Source organism: Octopus bimaculoides, chromosome 20 (genome assembly GCF_046866305.1).
Source record: "Octopus bimaculoides isolate indiv1 chromosome 20, ASM4686630v1, whole genome shotgun sequence".
NCBI classification, from domain to species: Eukaryota; Metazoa; Mollusca; class Cephalopoda; order Octopoda; family Octopodidae; genus Octopus; species Octopus bimaculoides.
In genome coordinates, this window is record NC_142947.1 from 38,343,501 (window position 1) to 38,366,737 (window position 23,237).

Consider the following 23,237-nt stretch of genomic DNA (forward strand, 5'->3'; position numbering starts at 1 on the left):
TGCGAAGCTTGTATGTAATCTTTGATTTATTCCAAACAAGTTCTTCTAAACTCGGTGCTTTTTTTGTGAATTTGTCTTTTAAAAAAGTCCAAGTCACGAGTTGGTGGAGCTATATTAAATATTTTGCCTGCATTATTGGAGTTGGATTAAATATTTTGTCATTTACATTTTGGCCATGTACTACCTTGGTGGTATTATTAATCGGCGTGAAACAGTTTGGATGATGATGTTAGGGAATCAATTGTTTGCAAGACAGCTTACCTGATGGAATCTACCAATGTTACTAGCTATGAATCTCTCTTAAAATCGCTTGGAGCAGATCACTGCTTTAACATGGGACAAGGTACCAGCAATGTTATTTTAAAAAATTTCTGTATAATCTTTCCGAGTAATCGAATTTATTATTCTCAACATGGATATCTTTCCGCAAGACATTCAAAGAAGAACGACTTACTTGCATTCTCCTCGTTGAAAACAACGCAATAACAAGAACAAATAACTTGTTTAATGCTCCTTCGGTATTAACCCAACACTGGTTACTAAATTAAAATCTACAAATATTCCTGAAACTTCCTTAGAATCTTTATTTCGGAAAGTATTTTCTCTCTAATCTTATTCGCACCCACTGTATCAAAATTCGATCACGAAATCAAACCACAATTACTTTTGAAATATGCAACTGTGAATTATATTTGCAACAGTCACATCAATGAGAGTTAATAATGGTACATTTGACGTTGTGTCTGAGGCAACACTAATAGAGGTAAGAATAATAAGTTCAACTCAGTTCTTTTCTTGGTTATAATTTATTGTTTAGCTAGGTACCCCATTCTCCTTGCTTCATTTCGTTTCAACTACCCTTTAGATCACTTTGACGTACAAATACGCGTGTACTATTAGTTGCACTCCAATATCTTGTATTGATTTCAGGTTTTTATAAACTATAAATTAATTGTGAAAAATGCATTTTAAACCCTGTGTATATATATATATATATATATATATATATATATATATACGTATGTATATGTGTGTACTGAAACGAACTATGCATGTTACATATATATATTTATAGTGAAATAAGCAATTACAGGTATGTATATATAAACATGCATGGTTTCACTTTAGGTCAAGTTAATTCCAATGAATATTTCTTATTAAAATGCTTTCAAGTCACAACCTCACGCAAACATATTGCTTTGATGATTTCTGGTGATGATTTTCAGGGGTTGCAAAAGCAAGCTTCTACGAACAAATGGATCATTTCTTGCGTTTAAATTCTGTTACATCCGAGGAGAGTCTTTATGCCACTAATAAACATGCTTTAATAAAAATATTTATTTAACCACTTAAGAAGAAAAAAAAAAAGGTATTGCGGGTAGAGGGACATTCCCAAAGCATTAGATCTGGTTTCGCTTATCTGTCAAATACTTAGGTTGATTAATGTCATTGGGAAACCCATGAACACCACAGAATCTTGTTTTTACAAAACAACGCTTTTTTTCTTTCATGTGTGACGTATCGAAAATCGTTTACAATCGTTTTACATATTCTAATTTTTCTCTATTACATTCACTCATGAATAGTTTTCTGCTTACTGTTTTGGTAGTTAATTAAGAAATTCTCGAGATTTTTTTTCTTTAATTAATTTTTAAAGATAATTTCAAATAACTTCAATGTTCTATCTGCATGTTTATTAATTAGGAATCAAAACTCTCGAACATGAATTTGAAATTAAGTATGAGAGAGAGAGAGAGAGACAGAGAGTTATTCAATTAAATCAAAGGTATATGCATTTTCGAGAAAAATATTTCATGCATTTTATTTATTAAATAAATATAAAGAGGAAAGTGTCTCACTTTAATAAATATTCGTTTGTCTTTTAATTGTTGTTTCGAAAATACCTTAATTAATTACCAGCATCAATCAAAACAGCTGGTATTTCCACACAAAATTATGAATGGCCTCGTTCACTGCTACAAGACAGACGTAGTAGAGTTGAAGCGTAAATTAGATACACTGTTAACACAGAGTGTATAATAGGCGTATTAACTGGGATTTTCTTTAGATAAGATATTAAATTTTCTTTTTAACAAGTGGTTGTTTATTTATAGAATTACATTCAACATTTCTGCGATTCGAATCACCCTGAAAAATAAACAACCACTCCGTTCTCATGTGCGATGTATGTTATACTATAATGGACCAGATATCTGTTATGTTATGCCTCTTGTATATTCATGTTAATAATGATAATCAGAAAGGAGGATTCTAAGCAAAATGTCCTTTTTCTTTGAGCATTAGATCCAATCCACATTCATTACATGATGTTATGCTTTTGCACACGCATATATATATAATCGCATTTATACATACATGTGTACATAAATGTATGCATGTATTAGGTCTGTATCACTGTAAATCTGGCAATGCAGCAGTCTTTTAGTATCCCCCCCCCTCTATATTTACTGTTTTCTTGTTTTGACTATTAATATTTGTCGTATCTCTCCTTATTGTACTTGATATTATTTAAGTGTTGATAAAATCGCGTGGACCTGTTATATTCTTGGTAGTATACCGGAATGACAATAGAAAAGAATAGACATCATTTTTGTCCTAATCAGCTGGTTTTTGGCCATCTGGGGTCGATAAAAGAAGTTCTAGTACTGAAGTGGGGGTCGATTCAGTAAACTATAAACCCTATTCCTGCGAAAATAACCCCATATTTATGCCTTAGACCAGAAATCAATATATGCATTGAGTTGGCGGAGTGGCGGACTTAATGGTTTCAGAGTCGATATACCTTCTACTAGTTATGTATATTACGATCAATTATACCCCATACAAAATTGGTCTTCAGGCTAGTCCTAAGACTCCAATATTTGTACAGCTTTTTAGCGAAATCCCTGATAATTATATAAGAGATCCAGTTATGATTTCAACTGGAAATCAATCTAATTTATACCAATGAATTATTTTAGGAAAGTTGAGCATTTTATTTCACTCGATAAATCTAAACGTGTGCCTAATCAAAATATGTTTGTTTCACTTGTTTTCTATTATTTAAACCATTTAAGTTGCATGGTTTATCTTGAACTACTAGATGTTGCTCTTGTCTCGGAACGCATGCAGCCTGTTGAATATACTGTGGTCACGTTGGTCAAGTGCTGTAGTAACAAAAAGCTCTCGTTTCTTTCTTCAAGTATTTCTCAATCATTCTTACAAGTTATTATAGTAAGGCAAGAATTGCTCTCGGTTGACAGCCATGCGAATTTGTGGTACGGGGTGTAATGTACCAAATTTGAGGTAAAATACTAATGTGTATGTATATATATATATATATATATACACACACACATACAGGGTGTCCACAAAGTCTGGGTACGTGGGTATTAACACATACTTTAAGAAATTATTATTTCTTATATTTAATTGCTTATGTTATGATTTTATTTACTCCATGTACCCAGACCTTGTGGACACCCTGTATATAATGTACATACACATATACACAACCCCTCACATATAAACGCGCGCGCGTTTGTGAATATATATATATATATGAATATATATATATATATTTTCTTTTACTTGTTTCAGTCATTTGACTGCGGCCATGCTGGAGCACCGTCTTTAGTCGAACAAATCGACCCCCGGGACTTATTCTTTGTAAGCCTAGTACTTATTCTATCGGTCACTATTGCCGAACCGTTAAGCTAAACTACATACATCTTGGCACTCCATTCGTTATGATGATGAGTGCTCCAGCTGATCCGATAAAAAGAACAGCCTGCTCATGAAATTAATATGTTAGTGGTTGAGTATTCCACAGACATGCACATCCTTAATGTAGTTCTCAGATAGATTCAGTGTGACACAGAATGTGACAGGTACAATTCATTTTTGCCTGTTGAGTGAACTGGAGCAACGTGAAATAAAGTGTCTTGCTCAAGGACACTATGCACTGCCTGGAATTGAACTCATGAGTTTGCTATCATGAGTCGAATATCCTAACCACTAAGCCATGTGCATTTACACGCACACACATTCTCTCTCTCTCTCTCTCTCTCTCTCTCTATCTATATATATATATATATATATATATATATATATATATATATATATAGGTGAGAAAGTTGGTATGTGAAAGCACGTGGTTGGATGTATAAAAGATAATAAGAGTGAAAAAACTACAGAAGGCTTGTGTTACATGGTTAAAGTATATATTTAAATTATGTTAGAAAATCTTTTTGGTATATAAACATTGTATTTTGAGAAATAACTGGTTTCGTGTTGTCTTTTCAAATTTCTCTACTTCATTGTAACGTGTTCGCTCCAGTCCGAGCGAACACGTTACAATGAAGTAGAGAAATTTGAAAAGACAACACGAAACCGGTTATTTCTCAAAATACAATGTTTATATACCAAAAAGATTTTATAACATTTTTCTAACATTTTTCTGACATAATTTAAATATATACTTTAACCATGTAACACAAGCCTTCTGTAGTTTTTTCACTCTTATTATCTTTTATATATATATATATATATATATATATATATATATATATATATATATATATATAAACAGACATGACACAAGTAAATAGAAAGCCTTGTAATCATTAAAATTTATTTAAATCGGAAATTATACTTTAAAATTATTTATTAATTGCTATACTGTGAATATTTAATATTTAGTAGACATGCACTTAGCATTTTTCAATGCAAGGACCCTATTAGGCATGTTACTGACCAGATGACAAATATTCTCTTGTGGAATTTCTTGCCAAGTTTTGTTCAATAATCTCAAAAGACCTGGCTTTGAAGATGCTTTTTGTTCTTTTTATGAAGTGTCCTGTCCATTATGTCCCAGAAGTGTTCAATTGGGTTCATATCTGGTGACTGGCTCATTTTAGCCGTGTGACAGGTCTTCGCAAGCAGGGTTTTTAGTGTCCAATGAAGTAAAGATACAAATTAGTGAGCTGGCTACACTTCTGGGAGAGGTCACAGATTATGCTCTCACTTGCCTTGCTGGGTCTTCTCACGTACTGCATATTTCCAAAGGTCCTGGTCACTGGTCATTGCCTCGGTGAGGCCTAAAGTTCAAAGGTCATGCTTCACCACCTCATCCCAGGTCTTCCTGGATCTACCTCTTCCACAGGTTCCCTTAACGTCTAGGGTGTGGCACTTTTTCACACAGCTATCCTCATCCATTCTTGCCACATGTCCATACCAGCGCAATCGTCTCTCTTGCACACCAGAATTGATGCTTCTTAGGTCTAACTTTTCTCTCAAGGTACTTACACTCTGTCGAGTATGCACACTGACATTACACATCCATTGGAGCATACTGGCTTCGTTTCTTGCAAGCTTACGCATGTCCTCAGCAGTCACGGCTCATGTTTCACTGCCATGTAGCATGGCTGTTCGTACACATGCATCATACAGTCTGCCTTTTATTCTGAGTGAGAGGCCCTTTGTCACCAGCAGAGGTAAGAGCTCTCTAAACTTTGCCCAGGCTATTCTTATTCTAGCAGCTACACTTTCAGTGCACCCTCCCCCGCTACAAACTTGGTCACCTAGGTAGCAGAAGCTATCAACTACTTATAGTTTTTCACCCTGGAGTGTGGTAAACATTTTCAGTGTTTATTGCTCCTGAGCATCTGCCACATACAAAAACTATCTTGCTAGTTAGCCTTCTTTTGATATTGCTGCACCTCTTATGTGTCCATAGCTTACACTGGGTACATCTTATGGAGTTTCTACCTACACCTTTTCTGCAGATTGAGCAGGGCCATCTACCTTAAGGGGTTTGTGTTTTGTCTACCTTCCTACTTATTAAGACTTTGGTTTTAGCTAGGTTGACTCTAAGGCCTTTCGATTCTAGTCCTTGCTTCCACACCTGAAACTTCTCCTCTAATTCTGATGGTGACTCAACAATTAGTGCAAGGTCATCAGCATGGAGGAGCTCCCAGGGGCATCCCATCTTATCTTGTCAAAAAGCAAAAGTTCACCATATTAGAACTCCCCTAGGAACTTTGTTGCACCAGTTTGCAGTCAAACCATCCAACCCATACCAGCATGGAAAACAGACTTTAAATGATGAGATGAGAGAATTCTAAAAGCAGAAGACTTCTGTTCGTTTAACAAAATTAAAGAGAAATTATCAAAGGCTCCCTCACACTCATCCTACAATATCATTAAAAAAAAAAAAAACTATCATATCATTGACATCTCAGAGCTGAGATAATGCCTGATTGATTCAAAACGATTTGAATAAATAAACATTTTGAGGTGGTGTCAAGAAGTTTCCAGACTAGTTCTGAAGCATGGCAACAGATGGCAGCACATGATTGCATGCGCAGCGAGAACTAGCAGTGACTTTGATGAGGCAGTGTGCCAGGTGACACCACTGTGTTTACTTCACAAGTTGTGAAATTTGTGTTTTTGTGATCACATGTATGCTGTAGTCTGTGATTTTGTCATGGACAGGAACAAAGAGCCAACGTGAAATTTTGCGTCAAACTTCGGAAGTCTGGTGCAGAAAGATTGAGCATGCTTCTGCCAACTTACAGCAATGAGGCAATGGGCATGTCAAAAGCAGAAGATTATCCCTGAAAGATAATAAGTGGTCTGGAAGTCCTACTACAAGTGTCACCCCTGAAAATGTATTGTCTACTGAGAATTTGTCCCCCAGGGCCAGACCCTCAATCAAAAGTTCTACTGCAACATTTTGAGGTGTTTGAGGGAGGACATTCGGTAAAAGCAACCAGATCTGTGGAGCACGAAGAATTGGATTCTTCACCGAGCTCGCCTCACTTATGAGTTTCTTGCCAAAAACATGGTATCGCTTCTGCACCTGCCCTATTCACCAGATTTAGCACCTGTGGACTTCCATCTCTTCCCCAAGATGAAAATACTGGTCAAAGGTCACTGTTTTAACACTGTTGTTGAAATCCAGAGTGAATCGCAGAAGGTCCTTGATGAGATTATGGAAAACAACTTCCAGGTTGGATTCCAAAAGTGTGAAGAATGCTGAGATAGGTGTGTTGCTGTGCAAGGTGACTATTTCGAAGGAGATGATGTCAAAACTTAGGCACAGGCGTGGCTGTGTGGTAAGTAGCTTGCTTACCAACCACATGGTTCCAGGTTCAGTCCCAGTGCGTGGCACCTTGGGCAAGTGTCTTCTACCATAGCCGCGGGCCGACCAAAACCTTGTGAGTGGATTTGGTTGACGGAAACTGAAAGAAGCCTGTCATATATATATGTATAAATATATATATATGTATGTATATATGTGTGTGTGTGTGTGTGTGTGTGTGTGTATGTTTGTGTGTCTGTGTTTGTCCCTCCAACAACTGATGCTGGTGTGTTAACATGCCCGTAACTTAGCAGTTTGGCTAAAGAGACCGATAGAATAAGTACTAGGCTTACAAAGAATAAGTCCTGGGGTCGATTTGCTCGACTAGACGCGGTGCTCCAGCATGGCCGCAGTCAGTAAACAAGTTATTTTTTATGAAACCTAAGTAGTCCAGGAACTTTTTAATATCATCTTGTACATTTGATTGTTAAAGTGTTAATGTAAAGAATTCCACTGTATTGTTTTCTTTTTCTTTTATTTCATTTTGATGTATTTAAATAATGCTAATCGTTTTTTTTTCTTTTGTTTTTACTTTCAGGTTCAAAAAATGCCTCCAACTCGATTTCATCCCTATCATGGGGAAAATATTCAGTTATTTCATGAAAATCTGGTGGCTTACCGTAAAACTAGTTTTGCTCATGCACTGACATTTAGTGAAGAACCTCTAAAACCGGGAGAGATCTTCCTTGTGGAAATTGAAAAGACAGAGCGTGGATGGAGTGGTCACCTACGTATTGGTCTAACACAATTCGATCCACGTAACCATTTCAAATTACCGCAGTATGCTCTACCGGATCTTGCTAACATGGGCAAATCATGGATCTATGCTGTGAATAAATCTCACAATCGTATTTTCACTGGGAACATTGAAATTGATGAGGATCAATCGACAGAACCATACCAACCTGTTGTGGGAAACGAAGACTTAATTCAAACTCCGCGTGGTACTTTTAGTCGTAGCCTTCTGTTACCTGTACGATTCCCCATGGAGCGTAAAAATGGCTATTGTATTCCAAAAAAGGGAAGTATCTTGCCGACTGACGTTGGCAGTCGAATAGGTATCATGTATGTAGTAAACGATGACCGCGCTGAGATGCATTTTATTATCAATGGACTGGATCAAGGACCTTGTGCCAAAAATATACCATATCAAGATGGTCCTTTATATGCCATAGTTGATGTTTATGGCACAACTAAACAAGTACGGATAATTCAACTCTATGGAGGTTTGTACATTTTTACCGGATAAGCAATCACTGAGTTGTTGTTTGTTGCTGACAAATTCTTGAAAATGTTTTGGGTTTTTGTACTTTCCAAATAGTGAATGTACATTGCATATGTAATTAATACCAGGTACAGTGACAGGTAATTTAGAACTTTGAAGCAATGAGTCTGGAAACAAAATCAGTATGTTATTCAAGAAACTAAAAAGATTCTATCTTTAACATTCTAAATGTATTTTTATAGGTCATGTGTGTGTGTATATATATATATATATATATATATATATATATATATATACATACACACACACACACACACACACACACACACACACACATTTATATTAATTAATTTATTTATATATATAGATTTCCAGAGTTTTTTGCTTTTTTCTCAAATTGACATTTCTGATTATGAGTAGCAATCTTTAGGTCTTGATATCTCCAAGAATAATTGATGTAATAGGCTGAAATTTTGCATAGATGCTGTTCTAGTGTGATTAGATACACTTGATTTGTTCATCTTCCAGAGACACTTGAATGCTACTACCCAGGGGTCAAAAACGCTTGAACTGCTGTATATGGCTTTGAGCAACCCCATGACGAAATCTAGGCCAACTTCATTAATGTCTTTGATTCAGCTTCTAGTCTGTACCTCAATCTGTTGGCATTCCAAGTTAGGGCATATTATCTTTGTTTGGTAGAAAAATTGACCTACAATAAGGGTATTTTGCCTTGTCGGTCATTTTGAATTTATAATTAGGTCATGAATAGATAAGGTGGAAATTTGAATATGTATTTTGATAGAACTAACATTGTTCTTGATGTATGCCATGTTTGGTTTTCCTGGGTCTTATTCCCGCTGCGTGAGAGCATCTTCAATTTAGGAGTCTTCTTCCTACGTCTGAGGTGTTAGTCTTACCTTAAGGGGTACGCATGCTTGTAGTGGAGTGCTCAGCCGCTTGCACATTAATTTCACAAGCAGGCTGTTCAGTCAATCAAATTGACTGGAATGCAATGTGTGTATGCAGCATGTACCACCACCAAACATTAATCGCAAGTCGATGCAACAACCTGTAAAATTTGAGATTAAAATTAGGTCAGCTGAAATTTGTGCTGGATTAGGGATGGAACTGGATTAGCAGTTGTAAGATTAATGCTGGACAATCTGCACACTGTTTACTATTGTATATTAATTAAGACTCTAATATATTATTTATTTTATCAGTTGATGTTAATAATTTTTCCTTTATTTACATTATTTACATTTGACGGATATTTGTCCTCATCTTGTTTGTTGTTAACACGTTTCGGCTGAATATACCCTCCAGCCTTCGTCAGGTGTCTTGGGGGAAATTTCGAACCTGGGTTCTCATTCCTAACGATGTTACTATTATTATTATTATTATTATTATTAATACTATTATTAATCAGGTCGCTGCCGTGAATCGAACTCGGAACCTTGGGGTTAGTAGCCCGCGCTCTTAACCACTACGCCATATGCCCGTGGGCATATGTAAATAATTCCTCATCTCTTAAATATAGAACTGTAGTTTTTCCTTGTTTATATATTTATGTATTTGAATTTAATTATGCTTCATTTTTTTTTTCTTTTCCCAGCAATAATTCAGATGACATTCTAAATAATGATGTTTTTAAAGTGCCCATATTTATTTATAAATCATAAAGTTTAAAAGATGTAATTGAGTAATCTGTGATTGGAACAACTTCTGTTAAATAATGTTTAAAACTTGATAATGCTGGTTTGTTGTGAGAAGAAAGATGTTCCTACTTTTTTTTTGTTTTGCTTTTTATTTGTTTGTCATTGGACTACAACCATGCTGGGGCACCACCTTGAAGGGTTCAGTCAAATAAATCAACCCCCAGTATTTATTATTATTTTTTTTAAAGTCTGGTATTTATACTATTGATTCCGTTTGCCAAATTGCTAAGTTACAGGGAAATAAACAAACCAACACTGGTTGTCAAGTGGTGGGGGACAAACACAGACACAAGATTACACACACACGCACATGTCATGCAGGTTTCTTTCAGTTTCCATCTTAGGTCAATCTGAAGCTAATGTAGAAAGCATTTGCCCAAGGTGCTATGCAGTGGAACTGAGCCTAGTACCATGTGGTTGGGAACCAGATTTCTTACCACACAGCCATGTTTGCATCTATCCCTACCTTTAACCCTTTCGTTATTGTATTTATTTTGAGATGCTCTGTTTCTTTTAATTGATTTTAAATATAACAAGGAATTTAGTAAAATAACTTAGTTATCATTGAGCTGGTGTTAGGAACATAAATTGTGACTAAGGTTTGGTGGAAGATTTTAATTCTAAACTTATGAAAACAAGCCAGAGCCAGAGGTGGTTTCAGCCGGGTTGATAACGAAAGGGTTAATAAAGGTGCACGAGTGGCTGTGTGGTAAGTAGCTTGCTTACCAACCATATGCTGTCCTTTTAGTGTTTAAACGAATTATGTTGTCCTTTTAGTGTCTAGTGTCTAGACTTTTAGAATGTTTTATTTTCTTTGATGCAATTGAAGCATTCCCTCCAAAGGCTTCCATTTCTATCTCAAACCTTAGTGTACAAACAATCTTGCATCATTTATAAAGTTGGCAATTTTTAAATCCCTGTTTCCACATGTTTCAACAATGACTGCATATCTTTTCATTTCTCGTATTAGCATATTATCTGCCATAGTGTATCTGAAAGAAATAGAAACCTTTTAATTGGTTTGACGAGAGTAATAACACTGATAATTAAGTGTCCTCAAGTACCTCTTACATTTTGTATAGTGATCATTTAGCTTTTTGCTTTAAATAGCTTTAACTTTGAAAGTGAAAATTTTGTTCTAATTTGGACCAAGAGTGGAACTTTGCATCAGGTAACAAAACCAATGCCTTCTTTATTATTTTTTTCTTTCTTTTCTCAGCCCTTTGTTTTTCTTGTATTTTTCAATTATATACATATATATATATTTACATATATATTTGTTTCCTTCCAGTGACATCATTACAGAATGCTTGTCGTGAAATCATCTTACAAATGGTTCGCAAAGAAGATATTGATATATTACCATTGCCAACCAAATTAAAGCAGTTTCTGTTATATGAAGTCTGAAGAATACTTGAACAAAGTGTGTGGCTCCTTCTATTGTGTGATATTTGAACATTGCATGAACAGAACATTTGTTTTTGTTTTTTTTCTCCCCACCAGACTTTATCTACCTTTTTTCTCAAGGCTAGAACGAAGTTGGAAATATAAATTCCCACCTTTTTTTTTTTTTTTTTTTTAGACACATCTTGACAACTGTTTATCAGAAACATGTAAGATCCATTGCTGCTGCTACTACTACTACTACTACTACTACTACTGCTAATATCATCTCTAACCTTCCCCCATAACCCCACTTTCAATAAATTTGCTACTAGTTGTGAAAAAAAAAAATATTCTATCGACTAACCCAGAACACATTCTTTAATGGACCAGAATTGTTTTGTAGTGAAGACAGTTTTTGTAAGTTATTTTTGGGTTAGTAAATTGATAGCTGTTTTTAGTATTAGAATATAATGTATATATTTTGTACAAGGCAATATCTGTAAGGAATATATTTTTTTTATTTATACAGTATTTTTTAATAGTTTATCAGCAAACATGGATTGAAGAAAAGAAGAGAAACAAAAGGAAGAACATCAACACTATAAATATTACTCAAACACTGATTGATACATGGATTCATTGGGATTGGAAAGATAAAACTGCAATTATCTTCTAATGCTAATATCCTTAATTAAAACTCATGCTATTGTTACATCCTCTTCATTTGGGTTTATTATATTTTTAATTAGAAAGATTTTATATTTTGTGTGTCTGTATGTGTGTCTCCACACATTTTGTATGTATGTATGTGTGGCTGTATAGGCGCAATGGCCCAGTGGTTAGGGCAGCGAACTCGTGGTCATAGGATTGCGGTTTCGATTCCCAGACCGGGCGTTGTGAGTGTTTATTGAGCGAAAACACCTAAAAGCTCCACGAGGCTCCAGCAGGAGATGGTGGTGAACCCTGCTGTACTCTTCCACCACAACTTTCTCTCACTCTTTCTTCCTGTTTCTGTTGTGCCTGTAATTCAAAGGGTCAGCCTTGTCACACTGTGTCACGCTGAATATCCCCCGAGAACTACATTAAGGGTACACGTGTCTGTGGAGTGCTCAGCCACTTGCACGTTAATTTCACGAGCAGGCTGTTCCGTTGATCGGATCAACTGGAACCCTCGACGTCATAAGCGACGGAGTGCCAACAACAACAACATGTGTGTCTACTTTAATTTTCAGGTTATTTTGCTTTAACCCTTTATCCATATCTGGTCCAAATATTCTCTACATGTTTTTTTATGTTCAAACTGGCCAGATCCAGCCTCTCACACTGACCTTACACTGGCATGCTTAAATCAAACGGTTACATCATCGAAATCTCAAAGCTATGAGATAATGATTAATTAATTAGAGAAATGATTGTGTATAAATATACTCTTTTACTCTTTTACTTGTTTGTCATTTGACTGTGGCCATGCTGGAGCACCGCCTTTATTCGAGCAAATCGACCCCCAGGACTTATTCTTTGTAAGCCTAGTACTTATTCTATCGGTCTCTTTTGCCGAACCGCTAAGTTATGGGACGTAAACACACCAGCATCAGTTGTCAAGCGATGTTGGGGGGACAAACACAGACACACAAACATATACACACACATACATATATACGACAGGCTTCTTTCAGTTTCCGTCTGCCAATTCCCCTCACAAGGCTTTGGTCGGCCCGAGGCTATAGTAGAGGACACTTGCCCAAGGTGCCACGCAGTGGGACTGAACCCGGAACCATGTGGTTGGTAAGCAAGCTACTTACCCACACAGCCACTCATATGTATAAACATTGGGTGATATGTTGTGATTGAAAAGACCTGTCAAGCCAAATAAAATTGTAGTTGTGACCAATACCAGTGCCATCTGACTGGCACATGTGCTGGTGGCACATAAAAAACACTGTTCGAGCGTTGGGCCTCATGGAGGCAGTGACAGGTGAGAGAGACCTTTGGCGATATACCGTGCTTGAGAAAGAAGTCCTGTAAGCCAAGTGAGATCGTAGTAGTGGCCGATGCCGGTGTCATGTCAATGGCACTCATGCTGGTGGCACATAAAAAGCACCCACCACATTCTTGGGAGTTGTTGGCATTAGGAAGAGCATCCAGCTGTAGAAATCCTGCCATATCAGATTGGAACCTGGTGCAGCTCCCCAGCTGCAAACCAACCCTGATTTGTCAAACAGTGGTAGAAGACAAACGCACACGCACGCAAAAAGCTTTTTTCAGATGGCTACACCAGGCTCCAATCTGATTTGGCAGAGTTTCTACAGCTGGATGCCCTTCCTAACGCCAACCTCTCCGAGAGTGTAGTGGGTGCTTTTACGTGCCACCGGCACGAGGGCCAGTCAGGCGGTACTGGCAACAGCCACGCTCAAAATGGTGTATTTTACGTGCCACCTGCACAAGGGCCAGTCCAGCGGCACTGGCAACGATCTCGCTTGAATGTCTTTACACGTGCCACCAGCACAAGTGGCAAGAGGGTGACGCTGGGCACAGGTGCCATCATGATTTCGCTTTCACAATGCCCTTCCTAATACCAACCACCCCTTAGGATGTACTGGATGTCTTTTTATGTCACTGGCATAAAAATACCTTTAACATATCACCTGCATGGGTGCCTACCCTTTCTAATAATATAATTTCAAAAAACAAACCCAAAACAAATTTAGTATATTTCATCATATATTTATCGAAAGCTATTTTACAATGGTGTTGTAGTGGGGGAATGTTTGATTCAGCAAATGAAAATACAATGCTATGACAGTATATTGGAATATAGAATAAAACCATAAATTTATCACAAAAACTGTTATATGAATATCATATTTCTATTTTATCTTTCAGATCAACTATACAGCTGTTTATATTTTAGTTAAGACAATTACTATACAGAACGTGGTGGAGGCGCAATGGCCCAGTGGTTAGGGCAGCCGACTCGTGGTTATAGGATTGCGGTTTTGATTCCCAGACCGGGCGTTGTGAGTGTTTATTGAGCGAAAACACCTAAAGCTCCACGAGGCTCCGGCAGAGGATGGTGGCGAACCCTGCTGTACTCTTCCACCACAACTTTCTCTCACTCTTACTTCCTGTTTCTGTTGTGCCTGTAATTCAAAGGGTCAGCCTTGTCACACTGTGTCACGCTGAACATCCCCGAGAACTACGTTAAGGGTACACATGTCTGTGGGGTGCTCAGCCACTTGCACATTAATTTCACGAGCAGGCTGTTCCGTTGATCGGATCAACTGGAACCCTCGACGTCGTAAGCGACGGAGTGCCAAGAATACAGAACGTGAAACTTGTATTTTTGACTGGGATATTTTGTGTTACCACAATTGGTCATCAGAGTGGTTCACCTCTGCTCTGGTTTTGTTATCCACTGCAAATAAATGACAGAAAGATGAAAGTTTAACATTCCTTTCATGTTTCCAGGAGAATTTTCATTTAGATAATTAAAAAAAAAAAATTTCTTAAAGGTAAAACAGTTGCTAAATAAAATAAGACACATATCAAGTGTAGGTTAAGTAGGTGCAGGAGTGGCTGTGTGGTAAGTAGCTCGCTTACCAACCACATGGTTCCGGGTTCAGTCCCACTGCGTGGCACCTTGGACAAGTGTCTTCTACTATAGCCTCGGGCTGACCAAAGCCTTGTGAGTGGATTTGGTAGACAGAAACTGAAAGAAGCCCGCCGTATATATATATATATATATATATATGTTTGTGTGTCTGTGTTTGTTCCCCCACCATTGCTTGACGACCGATGCTGGTGTGTTTACGTCCTTGTAACTTAGCGGTTCGGCAAAAGAGATCGATAGAATAAGTACTAGGCTTCCAAAGAATAAGTCCTGGGGTTGATTTGCTCGACTAAAGGTGGTGCTCTAGCATGGCCACAGTCACATGACTGAAACAAGTAAAAGAGTATGCTGAGAAAGGAAGTATAATGAAATGATGTGACCTCCCCATGTAACCACTGGTATACCAGCAGTCTGCTAACAGACTGTTTTGGCTTGTTTTCAATATTTTATCTTTAGTAACAATTATTGTGCCTATTAGATTTATAATCATCCATCTCCTTAGCCTGCAATAGTCTTCTATCCATAATACAACTGCATTAGACATGGCAATTTTTTAGTACATTTAGACATATAATAAGCACGTCTTGTATGCTAGCTAATACAGTATTTAGTATTTAATATTTAAAAACTAATTTAAGAAAAAAATAGAAGCTCATTTTAACCTTTGGCTTTTCACAAGAATTTATATCACAAAGTATTTCTATTGTTTAGTTCTCTCCGATATTCCTTGTGCTTGAGATTTAGAAGCCATCAAGATTTTGGCCCATGACACTGCATGTACATTAAGTAAGGCATGTGTAAAATTTGAATGAAATCGGTTGTGTAGTTCTCGAGTTATAGAGATTCACACAGACAGGCAGACACTCATTCTCAGTTTTATATATTAATATGAAAACAATATTTCAAGAACACAACATAATGCCCCGTCCTGGAATTGAAACCATGATCTTGCAATTATGAATGCAGCATACTAACCACTAGGTTCCATGTCCTCACTGTTGAGATGTAAAAATAATTGACAAAACATCCTGTCAAGGATTGATGTCCCATTCAAATCTCTGGTAAACACATCAAGAACTTGTGTTTTTTTTTTATCAGTAGTTAGTTGGCCAGTGAAAACAATAGAACCAACAGATATTTATCTCATTTGATCTCAATTGTGATAAACAACGTATGGGATTGGTGCCTTTTCTCTGACAGACATTCAACTATATTTAGATAACCTCACAACTGATTTCAAATTGAATAAAATCAGACCTCAGAGAAGTTGATCTGGAACTTTTATTTTTATGAGTGGCTGCCTTCCTGTCGCCAACTTTCTTTTATTCGAAGTGAAGTTATAATGTCACAGTCTATCAAATAGAAAACAGCCTGAACATTCTTTTATAGTGGACTGCAGAAAAATGATTCTGTTTGCACATAAACACTCTCACACATACAGACACATATGTATATATGTATAACTATATATATATATATATATATATATATATATATGTATATATATATGTGTGTGTGTGTGTAATGTATATAGTATGTATGTATGTATATAAGTATGTACATATATAGTTCGTATATAAATATGTATAATAACCTTTTTGTGTGCACAGTTTGTGACCGACTGTGCTTCTCTTTTGCTGGGCCCAAATCTCATTTGCAAACCCATGGAAAATGAACCCCCACCAACTATAGTGCCTATATGTCTGTGCACACCTTCCAGTGCAATGTATGCCAGAAGGTCTGCAGATATAACAGAGGCCTCAGAAGACATTTTAAGATCCACAAAGATCAGAACTTAACTGCAGTACTTGGTGGCCCAAATCGGATGTGCAATCCATGTGGGTGTCTTTTCAAAACATTGTCTGGCTTAAAAAGCCATATCAGAATCCATGATGGATCTCAGGTGTAGGTACAGGAGGGGGTCAAACTCTGCATAAGGAGTGAACAACCACCATATATATGTAATGTATATTGCATGTATGTATATATATATATGTATGTATAATATATATATATATATATATATATATATACAAATTAAAAGGGTAAAGGTTTATCAATTTATTAATAAATCAACAATTAATAATTTTTACCAAGCCATTCGGTATGTAAGCACCATTATCGGTGGAGAACTTATTTAAAAGTTCATATACATTTATAAACATAATTAAGGGATCAGCAAATATTTGCTTCACCACATACCGAAGTTCAGAAATAGCAGCTAAAAAAGCTGAGACACCAACAGATAGCATTACTTGTAACTCACAAAGGCAAAAACAAGAAGAAAAAAACAATGAAAACTAACCACTCCGAAGATTAATATTTGCTTAATTATGTTTATATATATATATATATATATATACATACATTCATGTATTTGATGTCAGCCAGACATAAGAGGTTGTTATACAACATTGGTCACAATGTGCTTCCAGTTCTGTCTTGATTGCACCATTTCATCTAACCTAATTTACTAAACTAAATTGTCTTCTCACCGTCAACAAAGCCCTCCAAGTGGCCTTTTCCCATTTCTTGGATACCATTCAGCAACACCATGTGTCTGCAACATTTCTGGCCCATCACAAGCACATGTATATTTATGTATGTATGTTTGTCTCTGTGTGTATGTGTATATATATATAAATCATAAGGACACATTAAAGTGTCTGCGTTCTAGAAATGAGAGATAAAATCTTCATTTAGACACTTTACTGTATTTGATAGCCTATGAGACTCACCTTTTCTACCCCAAAATGGCTTCAAAAATCACCCTGCGTCCAATGCATTCAATGTAGGCTCAAAACTCACTAGCTATAGAGATCCAGTAGTGTCAAAGAGGAATCAAGGAGATCCAAACGCAAAAGACTGTTGAAACTCTCTGGATAAACAACCACAACCACAAAACTGTATATGTGAATTATTGAGGAACTATCTAAAACATTTTAATAGTTTAAATATCTAAGGTGGCGAGCTGGCAGAATCGTTACTGTGCCAGACAAAATGCTTAGCGGCATTTTGTCCGTCTTTACGTTCTGAATTCAAATTCCTCCTAGATCGACTTAACCTTTCATTCTTTCGGCATTGTAAAAGTATGAGAAATGTACAACTGGAGTACTGAGTTGTAATTGAATTATCCTCTTAACCGAAATCACTTGCCTTGTGCTAAAATGTGAAGCCAATATTTTTAATATCTCACAAACAACAGAAAATCGTCTCAGAATTAATTTGTAATAGTTAAAAATCTCTCTGTGTTGCTAGCTAGTTGGCTAGATAACTGGAAAGCTATCTATCTATCTATCTTTCTACCTAGCTTTGTCAGAGTTATCCCCCTTCATGTATATTCAAATAAATACTCCCTTATCATAACGAACGAAGGGTCACAAACATAAAAGAATATATAGGCACTAAGAGATCAGAAAAGTGGAGGCGCGTGGCTTAGTGGTCAGGGTCTCAGCATCATGATCGTAAGATTGTGGTTTCGATTCCTGGATCGGGCGATGCGTTGTGTTCTTGAGCAAAACACTTCATTTCACGTTGCTCCAGTTCACTCAGCCTGGCAAAAATGAGTAACGCTGCGATGGACTGGCGTCCCGTCCAGCTGGAGAACATATACGCCATTGAAACCTGGAAACCGGGCCCAAGAGCCTGGCTAGGCTTTAAAAGGGCGCATTTATTTTTATAAGATCAAAAAACAAAAGATATTCAGATCAGGATATCTCATGGACGTATTTATATCTTTATTGCCCACAGGGTGCTAAACATAGAGGGTACAAACAAGGGGGTTAAGTCGATTACATCGATCCCATTGCGTAACTGGTACTTATTTAATCGACCCCTGAAGGATGAAAAGCAAAGTCAACCTCGGTGCAATTTGAACTCAGAACGTAACGGCAGCGAAATACCGCTAAGTATTTCGCCCGGCGTGCTAACGATTCTGCCAGCTCGACGCCTTTCTCTTTGATATAGTTATGATCGATTAGTTTCATTCTGCTGTGAAAATAAATATCTTTTTGACTATCTACAAAGCTTGTATTGTGTGTGTGTGTGTGTGCTTCGAAGTGAGTCATTTTGGGAAAAGAAATTTCTATTCTGTAAAAGTATTGCGAAATTTATTGAAATTAGAATCTCATGATGAATATCTAAAAGACACCGACCTGACGATGAAAACTTCATAAAATTTGGCTGTTCAGCAATAAGAATGGAAATCTATATTTATGACTCTTAATAACTGACCTTCGATGGGAGATAGCAAAATCATTTAATTCTAATTTCATTTTTAGATGTAGACAAAAAAAGAGTTGTCTCCCATATGAATTCGTCTGGCATTTACCTCCCTTGTATCTATTTTGCTAAATGGGACAAAAATTGGTACATGAAATTAAAAAAAACATTCTAAGACTGTGATAAGAAGCTTGCTTCCCAACTATATGATTTCAGGTTCAGTCCCACTGCGTAGCAGCTTAACTAACGTCTTCTGTTATATCTCCGGGTCAACCAAAGTCTTGTGAGTGGATTTGGCTGACGTACAGAGCCGGAAGAAATGCTAGTAATCCGTTTGTCCGACATAATAACCATTCTGCTTGCTTGCGGTCTGCAGTTATCGGGATATAGAAATAAATAAGATTATTAGGGTTAATATTTGGTTTGAAGTGTAAGTTGATGGGTGTGGGATGTGGACAAGAAGGAAATTCAATGCTGTTTTGAAAGATGCAGGGAAATGAAACAGTCAAAATGATCCTGATGTTTGTAGAGCACTTAGGTTAGAAGAATGAAAAAGAGACGGAGAGAGAGAGGGAGAGATAGCTAGATGGGTAGGTATAGAGAGAGAGAGAGAGAGAGAGGAAGGGAGGGAGAGAAGTAGAGAGGGAAGGAAAGAGAGAGAGGGGGAAAAACAAAAGTGGAGAGAGAGAGGGAAAGTCAGTGACAAAGAGAAAAAGGAGGAAGTGAAGAAGAGGAAGAAGGTAAGAGAGAGAGAGAGAGAGAGGGAAAAAGAGAGCGAAAGGCAGAGAGACAGAGACAGAAAGGAGGAAGAAGGTAAGAGAGAGAGAGAGGCAGAGAGACAGAGACAGAAAGGAGGAAGAAGGTAAGAGAGAGAGAGAGAGGGAAAAAGAGAGCGTGAGGCAGAGAGACAGAGACAAAGGAAAGAAGAAAGCGGTAAAAAGAAAGTGAGAGAAAGAGAATCGAATATTTTAAAATTCCAAGTTACATCTCATAGATGCTTTGTGATGCATCGTCAGTAATGTTTCCGGGGTCTCATGAGGTTTCGGATCTTTCAACATACATCAGACCTACTCATCCAGTTGACTCAGCTGAAACTGGTCAAGTCCTTGCTTGCATCTCATTAGCAGCAAACTACGAGGTCTGCCCTCTTTATCCAAAGCCACATAATGACCTTCTCTGCGGCTTCAGTAATGGAATTTATGATCAATATTTGTGGTTAGAAAGGCGGTGATCTGGTAGAATGGTTAGCGGCATTTCGTCCGTCTTTACGATCTAAATTCAAATTCCACCGAGGTCGACCTTACCTTTTATTCCTCCGGGGGTGATAAAATAAGTACCAGCTTAATGATTACCTCAGAACCTAGTTTCCACAAAAACTGTTCGCCGGGAGCTGCACAACGCCAGATTTCACGGGAGGGCTGCAATCAGAAAACCACTACTTTCAAAAACAAACGTTGCAAAGCGTTTAGAGTGGAATAAAAACCTACAGAATTAACCTAGAGCAGTCGAAGAATGTTATTTTCTCGGATGAGTCATCCTTTCCCTTATTTCCGACCACTGGCCGAGTATACGCGTGGAAGCAGCCGAAAGAAGCATTTGACCCAGACTGCAAGGGATGGTGGCGAACCCTGCTGTACTCTTCCACCACAACTTTCTCTCACTCTTACTTCCTGTTTCTGTTGTGCCTGTAATTCAAAGGGTCAGCCTTGTCACACTGTGTCACGCTGAATATCCCCGAGAACTACGTTAAGGGTACACGTGTCTGTGGAGTGCTCAGCCACTTGCACGTTAATTTCACGGGCAGGCTGTTCCGTTGACCGGATCAACTGGAACCCTCGACGTCGTAAGCGACGGAGTGCCAACAACAACTTCTCCGGTGGAGAGACCTTGATGGGTCTGTTTAGATAGACGTTGCTAGTGAGGGTTTTACGAGGTCTCAATGCAAATCCTGCCTCAAACCCCTTTAGTTGCTTTCACCAAAGATTCAACCTCAATCAATAGAAAGTAAAATTTTTTTATCTACACTTATACCAGTGACATAGCTGGAAAGTGTGCCGTCCAGAGCAGCCCTAGAGCTTGCCACCCCAACGCATCCATCTTTTCTGCACCCTTTACAGCTTTATATAGCAAATCCAAAAGGTGCTGTCCCCATAAAAGCGTTGCCCGAGACGAACCGCCACCTTTCTCTCGCCCCCTCGACACCATCCACGCTGCACACTGCTGCAAAAGGCCTTGACCTGATGACTTAACTTGTAGGCATGACAAATGTCATGCTTAAAGTCGAAAATAACTCCCGCTGATAAAGGGGTCAAATGTGAGAAATTGCCTTACTCTGTGACATTAAGTGAATGCACATTAGGATTTTCGAAGAATTATCTGTAGGAATGAGCTTATCTCTTCTAATACAGCGCTAGGCCAATCAACGACTTGTATGCGAATTTGGTTGAGAGAAACTGAGTGGAATCCCATCGTGTATGTGTGTGTGTGTATACATAGATGTTGATGATGATGATGACGTGATGACGATGATGATTATGATGACGTGATGAGGATAATGATGGTGATGGTGATGACTGGAACTTCGAAGTAACTCATAACTATAATATTCTTGTTGAAGAATAATAAATAAATCTGTACCCTACAAAAGTATGAAGTAACCCTTCAGATATATATATATATATATATATATATATATATATATATATATATATATATATATATATATATACATACATATACATATATATATATATATATATATATATATATATATGTATATGTATGTATATATATATATATATATATATATATATATGTATGTATATATATATATATATATATATATATATATATATGTATGTATATATATATATATATATATATATATATATATATATATACATATATATATATATATATATATATATATATATATATATATATATATATATATATATATATATATATATATATGTATATATATATATATATATATATATATATATATATATACATATATATATATATATATATATATATATATATATATATATATATATATATATATATATATATATATATATATATATATATATATATATATATATATATATATATATATATATATATATATATATATATATATATATATATATATATATATATATATATATATATATATATATATATACATACATATATATATATATATATATATATTTTCGTCGCTTTGAGACCGCGACCTGTTCACTGACAAAATTCTGTGCTTCAGGAGGCGACACCTGATAGATTTCGAAATACCTTCCCTACCACAACGTTTAAACCTTTTGACAAATTAAATTTAAATGTTGAAGTGAATCTAACGGTTTTTGTGTGTTATTTTAAATGGCTTCTAAACATCTTCCACGCTGAAATTGTTTTCGTTCCAGCACACGATCTCAGATCAAGTCACTTGCTATGCAAGTACATCTCCGTAAATATAAATTTATTACAGACAAGACTAGCTTTGTTAAGAAAGGTGCCCCCGTTTATTTTTGCACAAGAAATCAGATCTCGATAACGGCCAGCTTTACTGTTCTTAATATTTTTTATCATTAATTTGTCTCAGCCATTGGACTGCAGTCATGCTGGAGCACCGCCATAAAGGGTTTAGTCGAACAAACAGCCCACTGTACTTATTTTCAACTCTGGCACACGTTCTATCGGTTTCGTCTGCCTAACCGACAGGAATATTATGACTTCATTTTTTAATTGTAATAATCGCTTCAAAGCTCTTCCATTTGAAAACCGTTGCTCTTCTTTTCTCAATAACAGTTTGTTGAAATTGGATTCCATTTCGCTACAGAGATTTGTGAAGAGGGCATGACTTTCAATAAAGTTAATAGTTTTAACTGTATCTTGTACCATTGCATTCAAAATTGCAAATATTTC

At 36.7% G+C, this 23,237-nt stretch overlaps 1 protein-coding gene across 1 annotated transcript; it reads left to right on the plus strand.

Annotated features, from left to right (window-relative positions):
- Positions 1-10: 10 nt before the first annotated feature.
- Positions 11-12,188, plus strand: LOC106875460 (neuralized-like protein 2). Its single transcript, XM_014923611.3, has 3 exons — positions 11-763; positions 7,683-8,370; positions 11,382-12,188. Exons 1-3 carry the CDS (start codon positions 710-712, stop codon positions 11,495-11,497), a joined length of 858 nt encoding a protein of 285 aa, XP_014779097.1. The 5' UTR covers positions 11-709; the 3' UTR covers positions 11,498-12,188.
- The last annotated feature ends 11,049 nt before the right edge of the window (positions 12,189-23,237 follow it).

Coding starts and splice junctions, on each gene's coding strand:
- LOC106875460 (XM_014923611.3), top strand. CDS start 710: ATGAGAGTTAATAATGGTACATTTGACGTTGTGTCTGAGGCAACACTA. Junction 764..7,682: donor CTGAGGCAACACTAATAGAG/GTAAGAATAATA, acceptor TTTTACTTTCAG/GTTCAAAAAATGCCTCCAAC. Junction 8,371..11,381: donor GATAATTCAACTCTATGGAG/GTTTGTACATTT, acceptor GTTTCCTTCCAG/TGACATCATTACAGAATGCT.